This window comes from Hemitrygon akajei, chromosome 15, assembly GCF_048418815.1.
Source record: "Hemitrygon akajei chromosome 15, sHemAka1.3, whole genome shotgun sequence".
NCBI classification, from domain to species: domain Eukaryota; kingdom Metazoa; phylum Chordata; class Chondrichthyes; order Myliobatiformes; family Dasyatidae; genus Hemitrygon; species Hemitrygon akajei.
Genome location: NC_133138.1, coordinates 1,736,292 through 1,754,783, shown reverse-complemented (window position 1 = coordinate 1,754,783; position 18,492 = coordinate 1,736,292). Strand labels below are relative to the sequence as shown.

Sequence of the window (18,492 nt, the reverse complement as noted above, 5' to 3'; positions counted from 1 at the left end):
TTTCTGTAGGTATATTTAGCAAATGGATAGAACAGTAACTGTAAAAAGGATCCTTTCTGAGCCAAGACTTTCTGTGCTCCTGCAGGGCACTCCTGCCTTCAGCTCTCTATACTCGCACATACTTCCCTTTCTTTATCCAGCCTCAATGTACAATACCATAAGAAATAGGGGTAGAAATAAGCCACGTCTACTCCACATACTCCACCATTCTGTCATGACTGATTTACTATCCCTCTCAACCCCATTCTCCCTGTAACCTTTGATGCCCTGAGTAATCAAGAACCTATCAAACTCTGCTTTCAATATACCCAAAGACTTGGCCTCCACAATAGTTTCTGGCAATGAATTCCACAGTCTCACCACCTCCGGCTAAATAAATTCCTCCTAAATCCTGTTCTTTATGGATGTCATTCTATTCTGAGGCTGGGCCCTGTGGTTGTAGAATCCCCCAATATAGGAAACATCCTCTCCACATCCACATTATCTCAGCCTTTCAATATTCGATAGTTTTCAATTAGATCCCCGCCTCATCCTTCTAAACTCCAGTGAGTACAGGCCCAGAGCCATCAAACCCTTTTATTCCCTGAATCATTCTTCTGAACCTCCAGGGTTTCCTGGACTTGTCCATATTGGAAGAGTAGCCCTGAGGTGCCATTATTTCAAACATAGAACATAGAATAGTACAGCACATGACAGACCCTTGGGCCCACAATGTTGTGCCGACCCTCAAACCCTGCCTCCCATATAACCCCCCACCTTACATTCCTCCATATACCTGTCTAGTAGTCTCTTAAACTTCACTAGTGTATCTGCCTCTACCACTGACTCAGGCAGTGCATTCCACGCACCAACCACTCTCTGAGTGAAAAACCTTCCTCTAATATCCCCCTTGGACATCCCTCCCCTTACCTTAAAGCCATGTCCTCTTATACTGAGCAGTGGTGCCCTGGGGAAGAGGCGCTGGCAGTCTACTCTGTCTATTCCTCTTAATATCTTGTACAACTCTATCATGTCTCCTCTCATCCTCCTTCTCTCCAAAGAGTAAAGCCCTAGCTCCCTTAATCTTTGATCATAATCCATACTCTCTAAACCAGGCAGCATCCTGGTAAATCTCCTTTGTACCCTTTCCAATGCTTCCACATCCTTCCTATAGTGAGGCAACCAGAACTGGACACAGTACTCCAAGTGTGGCCTAACCAGAGTTTTATAGAGCTGCATCATTACATCATGACTCTTAAATTCTATCCTTCGACTTATGAAAGCTAACACCCCATAAGCTTTCTTAACTACCCTATATACCTGTGAGGCAACTTCCAGGGATCTGTGGACATGTACCCCCAGATCCCTCTGCTCCTCCACGCTACCAAGTATCCTATATTTTACTTTATACTCTGCCTTGGAGTTTGACCTTCCAAAGTGTACCACCTCACACTTCTCCGGGTTGAACACCATCTGCCATTTCTCAGCCCACTTCTGCATCCTATCAATGTCTCTCTGCAATTTTTGACAATCCTCTACACTATCTACAACAGCACCAGACATTTAAATGACTCCCATTTGCCACATGGAGAATATATTTTTCATCTGAACAGAGTTTGCTGATGATACTAAGCTGGGTGGCAGTGTGACATGTGATGAGGATGTTAGGAGAATTCAGGGTGACTTGGATAGGCTGGGTGAGTGGGAAGATACTTGGCAGATGATGTTTAATGTAAATAAGTGTGAGGTTATCCACTTTGGGAGTAAGAACAAGAAGGCAGATTATTATCTGAACGGTGTAAAGTTAGGTAAGGGAGAAATACAAAGAGATCTCGGAGTCCTTGTTCATCAGTCACTGAAGGTGAATGAGCAAGTGCAGCAGGCAGTGAAGAAGGCTAATGGAATGTTGGCCTTTATTACAAAGGGAATTGAGTACAAGAGCAAGGAAATCCTCTTGCATTTGTACAGAGCCCTGGTGAGACCACACCTGGAGTATTGTGTACAGTTTTGGTCTCCAGGGTTAAGGAAGGACATCCTGGCTGTAGAGGAAGTGCAGCGCAGATTCACAAGGTTAATTCCTGGGATGTCCGGGCTGTCTTATGCAGAGAGGTTAGAGAGACTGGGCTTGTACACACTGGAATTAAGGAGATTGAGAGGGGATCTGATTGCAACATGTAAGATTATTAAGGGATTGGACAAGATAGAGGCAGGAAATATGTTCCAGATGCTGGGAGACTCCAGTACCAGAGGGCATGGTTTGAGAATAAGGGGTAGGTCATTTAGGACAGAGTTAAGGAAAAACTTCTTCTCCCAGAGAGTTGTGGGGGTCTGGAATGCACTGCCTCGGAAGGCAGTGGAGGCCAATTCTCTGGATGCTTTCAAGAAGGAGCTAGATAGGTATCTTATGGATAGGGGAATCAAGGGATATGGGGACAAAGCAGGAACCGGGTATTGATAGTAGATGATCAGCCATGATCTCAAAATGGCGGTGCAGGCTCGAAGGGCCGAATGGTCTACTTCTGCACCTATTGTCTATTGTCTATCATATATTACATAGTACTGCTACCACAAAGTTAACAAATTTCATGACATATGTCAGTGATGTTAAACCTGATTCTGACTCCACCACAGCCCCTGCTAGCCTGTTCCAGGTATCCACCACTCTCTGTGTAAAAACAACTTGTCCCACACATTTCTTTTAAATTTTCCTCTCTCACCTTTAACCTCTGCTCTCTGTATGTCATGCTTCCCTGCTGGGAAAAATATTCTTATCTACATATCAATGCTTGTCATAATGTTATAGACCTCTGTCAAATCTGCCCTCGTACTCTTGGCACCCTAGGGAAAACAGTCCCAGCCTGTTCAATCTTTCCTCATCACTGAAATCATGGCTGAAAGCAGATTATAGCTGGGAGCCTAATGTCAAAGGATACACATTGTATTGAAAGGATAGTCAGGAAGGCAGAGGGGGTGGTGTTGCTCTGTTGGTAAAACTGAAATCAAATCATTAGAAAGAGGCAACATAGGGTAGGAAGGTATTGAATCATTGTGGATAGAGCTATGGAACTGCCAGGGTAAAACGACCCTGACGAGAGTAAAAATGTGGTCTCCAAATTACAACGGGAGATAGAAAATGCATGCCAAAGGGACAATGTTACAATAGTCATGGGGGCTTTCAATGTGCTGGTAGATTGGGAAAATCAGGTCAGTGCTGCATCCCAAGAGGGGAACTTCTAGAGAGCATAAAAGATGGCTTTTAAGAGCAGGTCATTGTTGAACCTACTAGTGGATCAGCAATTCTGGATTGGGTGTTGGGCAATGAACCAGAAGTGTTTAGAGAGCTTAAGTTAAAAGAACCCTCAGGAGCAAGTGATCATAATATGATCAAATTCACCCTGAAGTTTGAGAAGGAGAAGCTAAAGTCGGATGTATCAGTATTACAGTGGACTAAAGGGAATTACAGAAGTTGGGTGAGACCAGAATTAGAGGTCTTGGGGTAAGGGTGAAAGGTGAAATATATACGGGGAATATGAGAGAGAGTATCTTCACTCAGAGGGTGGTGAGAGTGTGGAACAAGCTGCTAGTGGATGTGATGGATGTGGGTTTGATTTCAACATTTAAGAAATGTTTGGATAAGTCACACTCAGAAGCAGGTTTAATATCACTGGCATATGTCATGAAATTTGTTGTTTTGCAGTAGGAGTACATTGCAATAAAATATAAATTACAAGAAATACATACTGTGTATATGTGTATATATAAGTTAAATTAGTAGTGCAAAAAGAGAAAATATTGAGGAAGTGTTCATGGGTTCATCGTTCATACAGAAATCTGATGGCAGAGGGGAAGAAGCTGTTCCTGAAACACTGAGTGTGAGTCTTTCGGCTTCTGTACTTCCGTCCTTATGGTAGCAATGAGAAGAGGGCCTGTCCTGGTTGGTGGGGGTCCTTAATGACAAATGCTGCCTTTTGAAGGTGTCCTCGATGGGAGGCTAGAGCCCATGAGGAGCTGGCTGGTTTACAACCCTCTGCAGATTTCAGTACTTGGATTTGAGAGGTATGGAGGGTTATTGTCTGGATGTGTGTCAATGGGAATAGACAGAATAGCAATCTGGCACAGAAGGATCTGTTTGTGTGCTGTTTTGCTCTTTGACTGTATGAATTGAGTTCAGGTAGAAGGTGAGGTGAGGAATAGGCTCTGCAATGTCCAGCAGTCAAATCCTTCTTCATTATATCCAGACTGGTCTGGGGCAGCAGGCCACTCTCTTCACCCCCTTAACCACATTCTCGTTCTGGGCCTGAGAGGGAGCCCTTGGCAAATGCTGATGTGTGATTACTGATGTCTCATTTATTTGATGCCCTCGCTCCTCTGTGCTTCCTCTCTGAGATCTGCTCTGTTTCTCTTTCTCAGTCTGCTCACTGTTTGCCCGTGGAGTCTACGCCATCTTCGGCTTCTACGACAGGAAGACGGTAAACACACTCAGCTCATTCTGTGGAGCCCTACACCTCTCGTTCATCACCCCCAGCTTTCCTGTCGACACCTCCAACCAATTTGTGATCCAGATGAGACCAGACATCCAGAATGCTTTGCTCAGTCTCATTGAACACTACAAGTGGCAGAAGTTCGTGTACATCTACGATGCAGACCGAGGTAGGATTACACACCTGCTTCTCCTCTGGGTAGTGCTACAGAAGACAAAATTGAGGAGCAGGAGTTGGCCATCTCTACCTCAAGATTTGGGGTTGATATTGCAAAGGGAGCTGAAAAAGGCATGTAATAAGGGTAATGTCACAATTGTAATAGGAGACTTCAATATGCAAGGGGATTAGGAAAACCAGGTTGGTGTCGGGTCACAAGAGAGGGAATTTGTTCAATGCCTACGAGATGGCTTTTTAGAGCAGCTTGTGCTAAAGTCCACTAAGGGAAAAGCCATCTTAGATTGGGTGATGTGTAGGCAGTGATCATAATATGATTGAATTTATACTGCAATTTGACAGGGAGAAGCATAAGACACATGCATCAGTATCACAATGGAATGAAGGGAATTACGAAGGCATGAGAGAGGAGATTGCCCAGGTGGATTGGAGGAGGATACTGGTGGGGACAACGACAGAGCAGAAATGGCTGAAGTTTCTGGGAATAGTTCACAAGGCGCAGAATAGATATGTCCCACAGAGGAAGTTGTTCTAAAATGGCACGGTGAGGTAACTGTGGTTGACAAGGGAAGTTAAAGACTGCATAAAAGCCAAGGAAAGGGCATATAAGGTAGCAAAAGTGAGTGGGAAGTTGGATGATTGGGAAGTTTTTAAAATCCAACAAAAGGCAACAAAAAAAACTATAAGAAGGGAAAAGATTAAACAGGAGGGCAAAGCAGCCGATAATATAAAGCAGGATACTAAAAGTTTTTTCATAAGAACTTTTTTCAGTTCTATAAAGAATAAAAGGAATATGAGTTGATTTGGACCACTGGAAAATTATGCTGGTGAGGTCGTAATGAGGGATAAAGAAATGACAGATGAGCTTAATAAGTATTTTGCTTTAATCTTTGCTGTGGAAGACACTAACTGTATGGCAGTGGTCTGTGAGTGACAGGGAGTAGGAGTGAGTGCCATTGCTATTACGGAAGAAAAAGTACTCGGCAAACTGAAAGGTCTTGAGGTGGATAAGTCTCCTGGATCAGATGGACTACATCCCAAAATCCTGAGGGAGGTTGCTGAAAAGATAACAGATGCATAGGCCATGATCTTTTAAGAATCACTTGATTCTGGCATGGTCCCGGAGGAATGGAAAATTGCAAATGCCATTCCACTCTTCAAGAAGGAAGGAAGACAAACAACAGGAAATTACAGGTCAGTTATTCCCTCGGTGGTTGGGAAAGTGTTGGAGTCTGTTATTAAGAATGCAGTTTCAGGGTACTTGCAGACTAATGATAAAATGTCAAAGTCAGCATGGTTTCTCTGCAGGGAAATTTTGCTTAACAAATCTGTTAGAATTCTTTGAGGAAGTAACAAGCAGGCTGGACAGAGAAGAGTCAGTGATGTTATTTATTTAGATTGTCAGAAGGCCTTTGATAAAGTGCCTCTCATGAGGTGCACACAAGATAAAATCCTGTGGTGTTACAGGTAAGATACTGGCATGGACAGAGGAATGGCTGACAGTTAGGAGGCAGTGAGTGGGAATAAAAGGGGTCTTTTAGAAACATAGAAATATAGAAAACCTACAGCACAATACAGGCCTTTCGGCCCACAAAGTTGTGCTGAACAAGTCCTTACATTAGAAATTACTAGGCTTACCCATAGCCCTCTAGTTTTCTAAGCTCCATGTACCTGTCCAAAAGTCTCTTAAAAGACCATATTGCATCCGTCCTAACCACCATTGCCAGCAGCCCATTCCACGCACTCACCACTCTCTGAGTAAAAAACTTACCCCTGACATCTTCTCTGTACACCTACTCCCCAGCATCTTAAACCTGTGTCCTCTTGTGGCAATCATTTCAGCCCTGGGAAAAAGCCTCTGACTATCCACGTGATCAAAACCTCTCATCATCTTATACTCCTCCATCAGATCACCTCTTATCCTCTGTCGCTCCACGGAGAAAAGGCCGAGTTCACTCAACCTGTTTTCATAAGGCATGCTCCCCAATCCAGGCAACATCCTTGTAAATCTACTCTGCACCCTTTCTATGGCTTCCACATCCTTCCTGTAGTGAGGCGACCAGAACTGAGCACCGTACTCCAAGTGGGGTCTGAACAGGGTCCTATGTAGCTGCAACATTACCTCTCGGCTCCTAAATTCAGTTCCACGATTGATGAAGGCCAATACACCATATGCCTTCTTAACTACAGAGTCAACCTGCGCAGCTGCTTTGAGCGTTCCATGGACTCAGACCCCAAGATCACGCTGATCCTCCACACTGCCAAGACTCTTACCATTAATACTATACTCTGCCATCATATTTGACCTACCAAAATGAACCACCTCACACTTATCTGGGTTGAACTCCATCTGCCAATTCTCAGCCCAGTTTTGCATATTATCAATGTCCCGCTGTAAACTCTGACAGCCCTCCACACTATCTACAACACTTCCAATCTTTGTGTCATCAGCAAACTTACTAACCCATCCCTCCACTTCCTCATGCAGGTCATTTATAAAAAATCACAAAGAGTAAGGGTCCCAGAACAGATCCCTGAGGCACACCACTGGTCACCGACCTCTATGACCTGTCTACAACCACTCTTTGCCTTCTGTAGGCAAGTCAGTTCTGGATCCACAAAACAATGTCCCCTTGGATCCCATACCTCCTTACTATATCAATAAGCCTTGCATGGGGTACCTTATCAAATGCCTTGCTGAAATCCATATACACTAGATCTACTGCTCTTCCTTCATTAATGTGTTTAGTCACATCCTCAAAAGATTCAATCAGGCTCGTAAGGCACGACCTGACTTTGACAAAGCCATGCTGACTATTCCTAATCATATTATGCCTCTCCAAATGTTCATAAATCCTGTCTCTGAGAATCTTCTCCATCAACTTACCAACCACTGAAGTAAGACTCACTGGTCTATAATATCTTGGACTATCTCTATTCCTTTTCTTGAATAAGGGACCAACATCCACAACCCTCCAATCCTCTGGGACCTCCCCTTCCCCCATTGATGATGCAAAGATCATCACCAGAGGCTCAGCAATCTCCTGCCTCACCTCCCATTGTAGCCTGGGGTATATCTCATACGGTCCCAATGACTTATCCAACTTGATGCTTTCCAAAAGCTCCAGCACATCCTCTTTCTTAATATTTACATGCTCAAGCTTTTCAGTCTGCTGTAAGTCATCCCTACAATCACCAAGGTCCTTTTCCATAATGAATGCTGAAGTAAAGTATTCATTAAGTACCTCTGCTATTTCCTCTGGTTCCATACACTTATCCACTTTGGGAGTAAGAACAGGAAGGCAGATTATTATCTGAACGGTATAGAGTTGGGTAAGGGAGTAATACAAAGAGATCTCGGAGTCCTTGTTCATCAGTCACTGAAGGTGAATGAGCAAGTGCAGCAGGCAGTGAAGAAGGCTAATGGAATGTTGGCCTTTATTACAAAGGGAATTGAGTACAAGAGCAAGGAAATCCTCTTGCATTTGTACAGAGCCCTGGTGAGACCACACCTGGAGTATTGTGTACAGTTTTGGTCTCCAGGGTTAAGGAAGGACATCCTGGCTGTTGAGGAAGTGCAGCGTAGATTCACGAGGTTAATTCCTGGAATGTCTGGACTGTCTTACGCAGAGAGGTTAGAGAGACTGGGCTTGTACACGCTGGAATTAAGGAGATTGAGAGGGGATCTGATTGAAACATATAAAATTATTAAGGGATTGGACAAGATAGAGGCAGGAAATATGTTCCAGATGCTGGGAGAGTCCAGTACCAGAGGGCATAGTTTGAGAATAAGGGGTAGGTCATTTAGGACAGAGTTAAGGAAAAACTTCTTCTCCCAGAGAGTTGTGGGGGTCTGGAATGCACTGCCTCGGAAGGTAGTGGAGGCCAATTCTCTGGATGCTTTCAAGAAGGAGCTAGATAGGTATCTTATGGATAGGGGAATCAAGGGATATGGGGACAAGGCAGGAACCGGGTATTGATAGGAATTGATCAGCCATGATCTCAAAATGGTGGTGCAGGCTCGAAGGGCCGAATGGTCTACTTCTGCACCTATTGTCTATTGTCTATTGTCTATACACACTTTCCCATTGCTACACTTGATAGGTCCTATTCTTTCATGTCTTATCCTCTTGCTCTTCACATACTTGTAGAATGCTTTGGGGTTTTCCTTAATCCAGCCCGCCAAGGCCTTCTCATGGCCCCTTCTGGCTCTTCTAGCTTCCTTTTAAGCTCCTTCCTGTTAGCTTTATAATCTAGATCTCTAACATTACCTAGCTCTCTGAACCTTTTGTAAGCTTTTCTGGTTGTCTGACTGTGACCAGCGGTGTTCGACAGGGGTCAGTATTGGGACCACTACTTTTCACATTGTTTGTCAGTGATTTGGATAGTGGAATTGATGGCTTTGTGGCAAAGTTTGCAGATGATACAAAGGTAGGTGGAGGGGTAGGTAGTGCTGAGGAAGCAATGTGATTTCAGCAGGAATTTGACAAATTGGAAGAATGGGCAAAAAAGTGCAGATGGAATACAGTGTTAAGAAATGTATGATAACGCATTTTAGTAAAAGGAACAATAGTGTGGACTATTATCTAAATGGGGAGAAAATTCAAACATTAGAGGTGGAAAGGGTCTTAGGAGTCTTCGTGTTGGACTCGCAGAAGGTTAATTTCCAAGTTGAGTCTGTGGTAAAGAAGATGAATGCAATGTTGCCATTTATTTCAAGGGGAATAGAATATAAAAGCAAGGAAATAATGCCAACTCCTTTTTAGACACTACTCAGGCCTCACATGGAGTATTGTCAACAGTTTTGTGCCCCATATCTCAGATGGATGTATTGTCATTGGAGAGAGTCCAGACGAGGTTCACAAGAATGATTACAGGAATGAAGGGGTTAACATATGAGGAGCATTTAGCAGCTTTGGGCCTGTATTGACTGGAATGTAGAAGAATGTGCAGGGATCTCATTGAAATCTAGTGAATGTTGAAAGGATGTTCCCTTTGGTGGGGCTATCCAGAACTTGAGGGTACAGCCTCAAAATTAGGGGTGACCTTTTAGAACAGAGGTAAGGAGGAATTTTTTTTTTAGCCAAAGAGTGGTGAATCCGTGAAATACTGTACTCTGCCGCAGACAGTTGTGGATGCCAGGTTCGTTGGTATATTTAAAACAGAAGTTGATAGATTCCTGATTGGTCAGGGCGTCAAAGGATATAGTGAGAGAACAAATGTATGGGGTTGAATAGGATCCGGGGATCAGCATGATGTAATGGCAGAGCAGACTTGATGGGCTGAATGGCCTAATTCTTCTATGTCTTATGGTCTTATGGTATTAAGATGTAGGAGCAGAATTACGCCATTCGTCCCACTGAGTCTGCTCCACTATTCCATCATGCCTGATTTATTATCCCTCTCAACCCCACTCTTTTGTCTTCTCCCCATAACCTTTGACTGACTGACTAATCAAGAACTGATCAACCCCTGTTTTAAATATTCCCATTGACTTGGCTTTCACAGCAATCTGTGGCCAGGAATTTCACAGATTCATTACCCTCTACACAGAGCTTGGGATTGAACCAGAGTCTCTGAGGCTGGTAGGGATCAGCACTTCCCACCTCACCTTAGGGACAGCAACGTCTCTTCAAACATCCTCCTCCTACCAACAGCGTCTCATCTTATCCTCCCTCTGCCACATTATGGCCCATTCCCTCAGTTCTTTCATACCCTCCTGAAGCCTCTCCCAGTCTTTGGCTTCTTGTACTCCACTGGGAAGAGGAAGTCCCAGCAGTGGGGCTAGGGGAGTGGTGACTGGATGCTGCTGGTGCTGGGTCCAACAGCCTATTGCTATTGATGCTGGGCCACTCACTCCTATGCAAGTCTGGGTAGGGGAGGAATGGGTATGATTACTCCTGGTGCCCGGTCCAGCAGCCCCTTCATATTGTAGGGGAGTGGGTTTGGCATTGATCGGCATTGACATTGGGCCAGTCCCCTAGTGCCAGGTTCAAGACTCTTGGTGTTGGCGCTTTGCCACTTGCCCATACACAGATCTGCATGGTAGTGGAAAGGGATTTGGATCCCCTGGGCTCTGGGGTCCGAGACCCTCAGTGTTGATGCTCTGCCACTTGCTCCTACACAGGTCTGTCAGTGTTACAGAAAGTGCTGGACACGGCAGCAGAGAGAAACTGGCAGGTTACAGCCGTCAGCATGGAGACCACCACAGAGGAGGGTTTCCGGATGCTCTTCAGGGACCTGGACAAGGGCAAGGATCGACATGTGGTCATCGACTGCGAGGCCGAAAGGCTCAATGCCGTGATGAACAAGGTAACAGTAGCAGGGGCAGGTAGTGGGTGGGTGTGACCATACTGTCCCCACGTTGATCATGTACCAAGGTACAGTGTGGACAGACAGGGTATGGCGTAGGCAAGCAGAAGGCATGTACTGGCAACCAATAGGTAGTGTGTGTGCACTCAGAGGGCATGGTGTGGGCAGACAGAGGGCATGGTGTGGGCAGACAGGGGGCATGGTGTGGGCAGACAGAGGGCATGGTGTGGGCAGACAGAGGGCACACTGTCCGCAAACTGAGTACGTAGCACCAGGTAGACAATGGTTATTACTCTTGGTACATAAGAACTGAGAGCAAAGGTTGGTCATCTGGCCTCTTATGCCTGCTCCACCATTCAATAAGAAGTAAGGACTAGGAGCAGGAGTCAGCCATCCAGCCCGTCGAGCCTGCTCCACTATTCAATAAGGACCAGGAGTCAGCTATCTGGCCATCTGGCCATAAGACATAGGAGCTGAATTAGGCCAGTCAGTCATGGCTGATCACTTTTTCCCCTCCTCAGCCCTGCTCCCCGGCCTTCTCCCCATAACCTTTTATGTTGTGGCCAATCATGAACCTATCAAACTCTGCCTTAAATACACCCAACAATCTGGCCTCCACAGCTGCCTCTGGTAACAAATTACACACATTCACCAACCTCTGGCTAAACAAGTGTATCTGCATCTCTGTTTTAAATGGATGCCTCTCTGTCCTGAGGCTGTACCCTCTTGTCCTAGACTCCCTCACCATAGGAAACATTATTTCCACATCTCAGTCTTTCAACATCCAAAAGGTTTCAGTGAGATCCCCCCTCATCCTTCTAAATTACAGAGTGTACAAACCCAGAACCATCAAATGTTCCTCGTATGATAACCCTTTCATTCCCAGAATCGTCCTTGTGAACATCCTCTGGACCCTCTCCAATGCCAGCACATTTTTTCTAAGATGAGAGGTCCAAAACTGTTCACAATACTCAAGGTGAGGCCTCACCAGTGCCTTATGAAGCCTCAGCATCACATCCCTGCTCTTGTATTCTAGACCTCTTGAAATGAATGCTAATATTGCATTTACCTTCTCACCACCGACTCAAACTGCGAGTTAACCTTTAGGGTGTTCTGCACAAGGACTCCCAATTCTTTTTGCATCTCAGATTTTTGGATTTTCTCCCTGTTTAGAAAACAGTCTGCACACTTAATTCTTCTATCAAAGTGCATGACCATGAACTAACTTCTCATTTACCGGTAGTTTATCTGACATCTCCTTGTACCTCGTTATTATTTCTCCGGCCTCATTTTCTAGCGGTCCTATAACCACTCTCATTTCTCTTTTATTTTTTTACATACTTGAAAAAGCTTTTACTATCCATCTTGATATTGTTTGCTAGTTTGCTTTCATATTCCATCTTTTCCCTCCTAATAATTCTTTTAGTTGCTTTCTGTAGATTTTTAAAAGCTTCCCAGTCCTCTATCTTCCTGCTATTTTTTGCTTTGTTGTATGCCCTCTCTTTTGCTTTTGCATTAGCTTTGACTTCCCTTGTACTATTTTGCCATTTGAGTATTCCTTCATTTTTGGAATACATCTATCCTGCATCTTCCTCATTTTTCCCAGAAACGCACTTCGCTGCTGCTCTGCTGTCATCCTTGCCAGCAGCTCGTTCCAATTTACTTTGGCCAACTCCTCTGTCACACCACTGTAATTTCCTTTTACTCCACTGAAATACTGCTACATCAGACTTTACTTTCTCCCTATCAAATTTCAAGTTGAACTCAATTATATTGTCATCACTGGTTGCTAAGGCAGTGTCCCTTCTGTACTTTTATTTACTCCTCACTGCGCTGTTTCCACCACTGACTGGGCTGTCCATTGTGCCTGCTCCACCATTCAATAAGAACATGACTGATCTGTCCATGGACTCAGCTCCACCTCTCAGCCTTTTCCCTGTTCTCCTTACTTCCCCTACAATGCAAGTGTTTTAAATACATCCAGTGATCACTTTATTCATTACCTCCTGTATCTAATAAAGTGGCTACTGAGTCTGTTGTCTCCTGCAGCTCTAGCCCAGCCACTTTAAGATTTGATGTGTTGTGCATTCAGAGATGCTCTGCGGCACATCATGGTTGTAATGTGTAGTTATTTGAGTTACTGTTGCCTTCCTGTCAACTTCAACCAGTCTGGTCATTCTCCTCTGACCTCTGTCATTAACAAGGCATTCTCCCCACACTCACTGCTCACCTGATTTTTTTTTTGCACCATACTCGATAAACTCTCGAGACTGTTATATGTGAAAATCCCAGGAGGTCAGCACTTCTCAAAGCACCCCATCTGGCATCGATAGTCATTCCACAGTCAAAGTCACTTAGATCATATTGCTATCCCATTCTGATGTTTGGTCTGAACAACTGATCCTCTTGACCATGTCAGCATGCTTTTATACATTGAGTTGCTGCCACATGATTGGCTGATCATATATTTGAATTATTGGGCAGGTATACCTCATGAAGTGCCCACTGAGTGTATTTTTAATGAGATAGCCTCTACTGCTTCCCTAGGCAGAGAGTTCCACAGATTCATTGCTCTCTGTGTAAAAAAATTTCTCCTCAATTCCATCCTAAATCTATTCCCTTTAATTTTGATGCTATGTCCCCTAGTTCTAGTACACACTGGACAGAGACTGGATGTAAATGGGTGCACACTGGCAGGTAAGTAGTATGCACTGGGTATATGAGTGGTACACACTAGGAATGCGAGAGGCACACACTGGATATATGAGCAGTATACGCTGTGTATGTGAGTGGTGTCCGCACTGGGTACATGAGTGGTACACACTGGGTATGAGGGTAGTAAACACTGTCAGTCAAGTGGTACACACTGACAGTTGGGTAGCACACACTGGGTATATAAACAACACACACTGGCAATTGACTGGTGCACACTGGGTATACGAGTAGCAGACACTAGGAATACAAACACTGACAGTCGATCAGTACACCTCGGCAGTTCATTAGCACACACTGGGCACACAAGCAGCATACACTGGCAGTCAAGCAGTACACATTAGGTATATGAGCAGTACCAACTGGATATACAAACACCAACAGTTGACTGGTACACACTGGGTATACATGTAGCAGATTGGGCATTCAGCATACGAGGAGCAGGCAGCGGGTATCAACTCTGCTAACTTAGTTTAGACACTAGACACACAGCTGTGTGCTGATACTGGGAGGTGGGGTGAGGTTCTGGCCTGTGGGATGATCCCTATGTGTCCAGGCAGCCACTGCTCTTTCAGTTCAGTTGGAGCTGCAGAGCGGTGTGTGTGATCTCCCTGAGGCAATAGACAATAGACAATAGACAGTAGGTGCAGGAGTAGGCCATTCGGCCCTTCTAGCCAGCACCGCCATTCACTGTGATCATGGCTGATCATACACAATCAGTACCCCGTTCCTGCCCTCTCCCCATATCTCTTGACCCCACTATCTATAAGAGCTCTATCTAACTCTCTCTTGAGTGCATCCAGAGACTTGGCCTCCACTGCCTTCTGGGGCAGAGCATTCCACATATCCACCACTCTCTGGGTGAAAAAGTTTTTCCGCATCTCTGTTCTAAATGGCCTACCCCTTATTCTTAAACTGTGGCCTCTAGTTCTGGACTCACCCATCAGCGGGAACATGTTTCCTGCCTCCAGTGTGTCCAATCCCTTAATAATCTTACATGTTTCAATCAGATCCCCTCTCATCCTTCTAAATTCCAGTGTATACAAGCCCAGTTGCTCCAATCTTTCAACATATGACAGTCCCGCCATTCCAGGAATTAACCTTGTGAACCTACGCTGCACTCCCTCAATAGCAAGAATGTCCTTCCTCAAATTTGGAGACCAAAACTGCACACAATACTCCAGGTGGGGTCTCACCAGGGCCCTGTACAGCTGCGGGAGGACCTCTTTACTCCTATACTCAATTCCTCTTGTTATAAAAGCCAGCATGCCATTAGCTTTCTTCACTTCCTGCTGTACCTGCATGCTTGCTTTCATTGACTGATCTACAAGAACACCTAGATCTCATTGTACTTCCCCTTTTCCTAACTTGACTCCATTTAGATAGTAATCTGTTTTCCTGTTCTTGCCACCAAAGTGGATAACCGCACAGTTATCCACATTAAACTGCATCTGCCATACATTTGCCCACTCACCCAGCCTGTCCAAGTCACCCTGCATTCTCATAACATCCTCCTGACATTTCACACTGCCACCCAGCTTTGTGTCATCAGCAAATTTGCTAATGTTACTTTTAATCCCTTCATCTAAATCATTAATGTATATTGTAAACAGCTGCGGTCTCAGCACCGAACCTTGCGGTACCCCACTGATCACAGCCTGCCATTCCGAAAGGGACCCGTTAATCACTAATTTTTGTTTCCTGTCAGCCAGCCAATTTTCAATCCATGTCAGTACTCTGCCCCCAATACCATGTGCCCTAATTTTGCCCACTAATCTCCTATGTGGGACTTTATCAAAAGCTTTCTGGAAGTCCAGGTACACTACATCCACTGGCTCCCCCTTGTCCATTTTCGTAGTTACATCCTCAAAAAACTCCAGAAGATTAGTCAAGCATGATTTTCCCTTCATAAATCCATGCTGACTCAGACTGATCCTTCTACTGCTATCCAAATATGTCGTAATTTCCTCTTTTATAATTGACTCCAGCATCTTTCCCACCACTGACGTCAGGCTAACCAGTCTATAATTCCCTGTTTTCTCTCTCCCTCCTTTCTTGAAAAGTGGGACAACATTAGCCACCCTCCAATCAGCAGGAACTGTTCCTGAATCTATAGAACATTGGAAAATGATTACCAATGCGTCCATAATTTCTAGAGCCACCTCTTTAAGTACCCTGGGATGCAGACCATCAGGTCCCGGGGACTTATCAGCCTTCAGACTCAGCAGTCTATCCAACTCCGTTTCTTGCCTAATATAAATTTCCTTCAGTTCATCCTTTACCCTAGTTCCTTTGGCCACTATTACATCTGGGAGATTGTTTGTGTCTTCCCTAGTGAAGACAGATCCAAAGTACCTGTTCAACTCATCTGCCTTTTCCTTGTTCCCTATAATAAATTCATCCATTTCTGTCTTCAGTGGCCCAATTTTGGTCTTAACTATTTTTTTGCTATTCACATACCTAAAGAAGCTTTTACTATCCTCCTTTATATTCTTGGCTAGTTTACCTTCGTACCACATTTTTTCTTGGCGTATTGCCTTTTTTGTTATCGTCTGTTGCTCTTTAAAAGCTTCCCAGTCCCCCGGTTTCCCGCTCATCTTTTCTATGTTATACTTCTTCTCTTTTATTTTTATACTGCCCTTTACTTCCCTCATCAGCCACGGCCGCCCCTTACTCCCCTTAGGATCTTTCTTCCTCTTTGGAATGAACCAATCCTGCACCTTCTGCATTATTCCCAGAAATACCTGCCATTTTTGTTCCACTGTCTTCCCTGCTAGGGTATTGTTCCATTGAACTTTGGCCAGCTCCTCCCTCATAGCTCCATAGTTCCCTTTGTTCAACTGTAATACTGACACATCCGATTTTCCCTTCTCCTTCTCAAATTGTAGGTTAAAACATATCATATTATGGTCACTATCTCCTTATGGTTCCTTTACCTCGAGGTCCCTGATCAAATCCGGTTCATTGCACAACACTAAATCTAGAATTGCCTTCTCCCTGGTAGGCTCACTGCATAGATGCGTAGATCACTGTGGGGGGTGGGGAGGCAATCCCCCCCAGCCCCCACAGTGATCTACGTTCTCAGCTCCTGCCCTGTCCTGGACTCAATCAGTTTAATTCAATGGACCAAATGACCACACCTTGTGTCAGCATCAGTTAGAAGTCAGCAGATGCATGGGGATAGGAGTCTGGGAAAAGTGGGTTGATGTTGGTTGATGGCCCTGCTCCCAGGAACTTGTTCGTTTTCTCTCTCGCTCTCACTCTCTCTCTCACAGATCATCAACATTGGGAAACACATTCGGGGATATCAGTACATCTTCGCCACTCTGGTAGGTGAGATATTTCTCCTCACCACAATCTCCCACTCAGTGAGACCTCTCCTCCTCTCCCACCCACTCCTCAAGGGACCCCTCCACCTCTCCCACGTGAGGTGTGTGAGTGGCAGTGTGTGTGATATTGTGTGTGAGAGACAGAGACACAGGGTGTGAGCGAGGTACTGGATGTATCTGTGAATGGCAGTGTGTGTGAAAGCCTGTGTGTGTGTGTGAAAGAGACACTGGGTGTGTAAGTGTGAATGGCACTAGGTATATGTGTATGTGACACTGTGTGGGACAGAGAGAGAGAGACTGGGTGATGCTGGCTGACAATTGGATATGCTAAGTGACACTAGCTGTGTTGGTGATGATGGGTGTGAAGGTGATGCTGGCAGACATGGCAACACTGAGATGTGTGACACTGGGTGTGTGGGTGATTCTGGATGACACTGGTTGAAACTGGGTGATGCTGGCTGACTGGGTGATGATGGGTGTGAGGGTGATGCTGGGTGACACTGGTTGTTTGGATGATGCTGGGTGACATTGGGTATTGCAGGGGTTCCTGGACATGGACCTGGCAATGTTCCGGTACGCAGGGGCCAACGTCACTGGCTTCCACATGGTGTGGCCACACAGCGAGATGGTCGACAAGTTCCTGCAGCGCTGGAGGAGGCTTGACAACAAGGAGTATCAGGGTGTGGACCGGGAACGTCTCAAGGTGAGACACCCAAGTCACCACCCACCAGTAGACCATTCCGCCCCAGGCCTGCCCCCACTCCCCCCACTTCCCGCACAGCAAGAGGGTGCGGTCTCTTCCCACCTTCCACATTTCCTGTTCCTCAATCTAACATTCCCTGTTCCCACTCCTACTCTCCCTGTTCCCATAAGACCAAAGTACATTTGGCCCATTCAGACCTTTCAATATTTGATAGGTTTCAATGAACAGTAGTGTGTACAGGCCCAGAGCCAGCAAACACTCCTCATAGGTTAGCTCTTTCATCTCCAGAATCAGTTTCGTGAGCCTCCTCTGAACCCTCTCCAATTCCAGCACATATCTTCTTAGATAAAGGGCCCAAGACTACTCACAATACTCCAAGTACGGTCTGACCAATGCCATTAAAGACTCAGTATTCCCCCTCCTACTCCATAAGATCATAAACATAGGATCAGAATTAGGCCATTCAGTCTGCTCTACCATTCCATCAGGGCTGATTTATTATTCCACTCACCCCGTCACCTGCCTTCTCCCTGTAACCTTTGATGCCCCGATTAATCAAGAACTTACCAACCTCCATTTTAAATGTACCCAATGACTAGGCCACTCTTCCCATTCACAGCAGTAGAAGTGGGTCGAGATGATGCCCCTCATTCCGACTCCTCTCTGAAAGACCTCGGATGGTCTTCACCCTCAGCGCCATGGTTTTGTTCTCGTGTCCCTGCTTCCCAGAATTCCTGATGTCCATGCCATTTGCCAACTGTGTGGAGCAGCTCCCTCACATCTGCACCTTCCCCACCTTGAC

General features: G+C 45.2%; 1 protein-coding gene across 4 annotated transcripts in view; it reads left to right on the top strand.

Moving 5' to 3' along the window:
* Window positions 1-18,492, top strand: part of LOC140739096 (glutamate receptor 1-like) — a 643,907-nt gene that overhangs the window by 28,672 nt on the left and 596,743 nt on the right. For all 4 annotated transcript variants that reach the window (XR_012101563.1, XM_073067046.1, XM_073067045.1 and 1 more), the window contains exons 3-6: window positions 4,390-4,629; window positions 10,762-10,946; window positions 16,934-16,987; window positions 17,529-17,690. Coding sequence is in view for 3 of the 4 variants with exons in the window: in XM_073067046.1 (XP_072923147.1) it covers window positions 4,390-4,629; window positions 10,762-10,946; window positions 16,934-16,987; window positions 17,529-17,690 (641 nt within the window). In the remaining variant the exon portion in view is untranslated. The remainder of the gene's footprint in view (window positions 1-4,389; window positions 4,630-10,761; window positions 10,947-16,933; window positions 16,988-17,528; window positions 17,691-18,492) is intronic.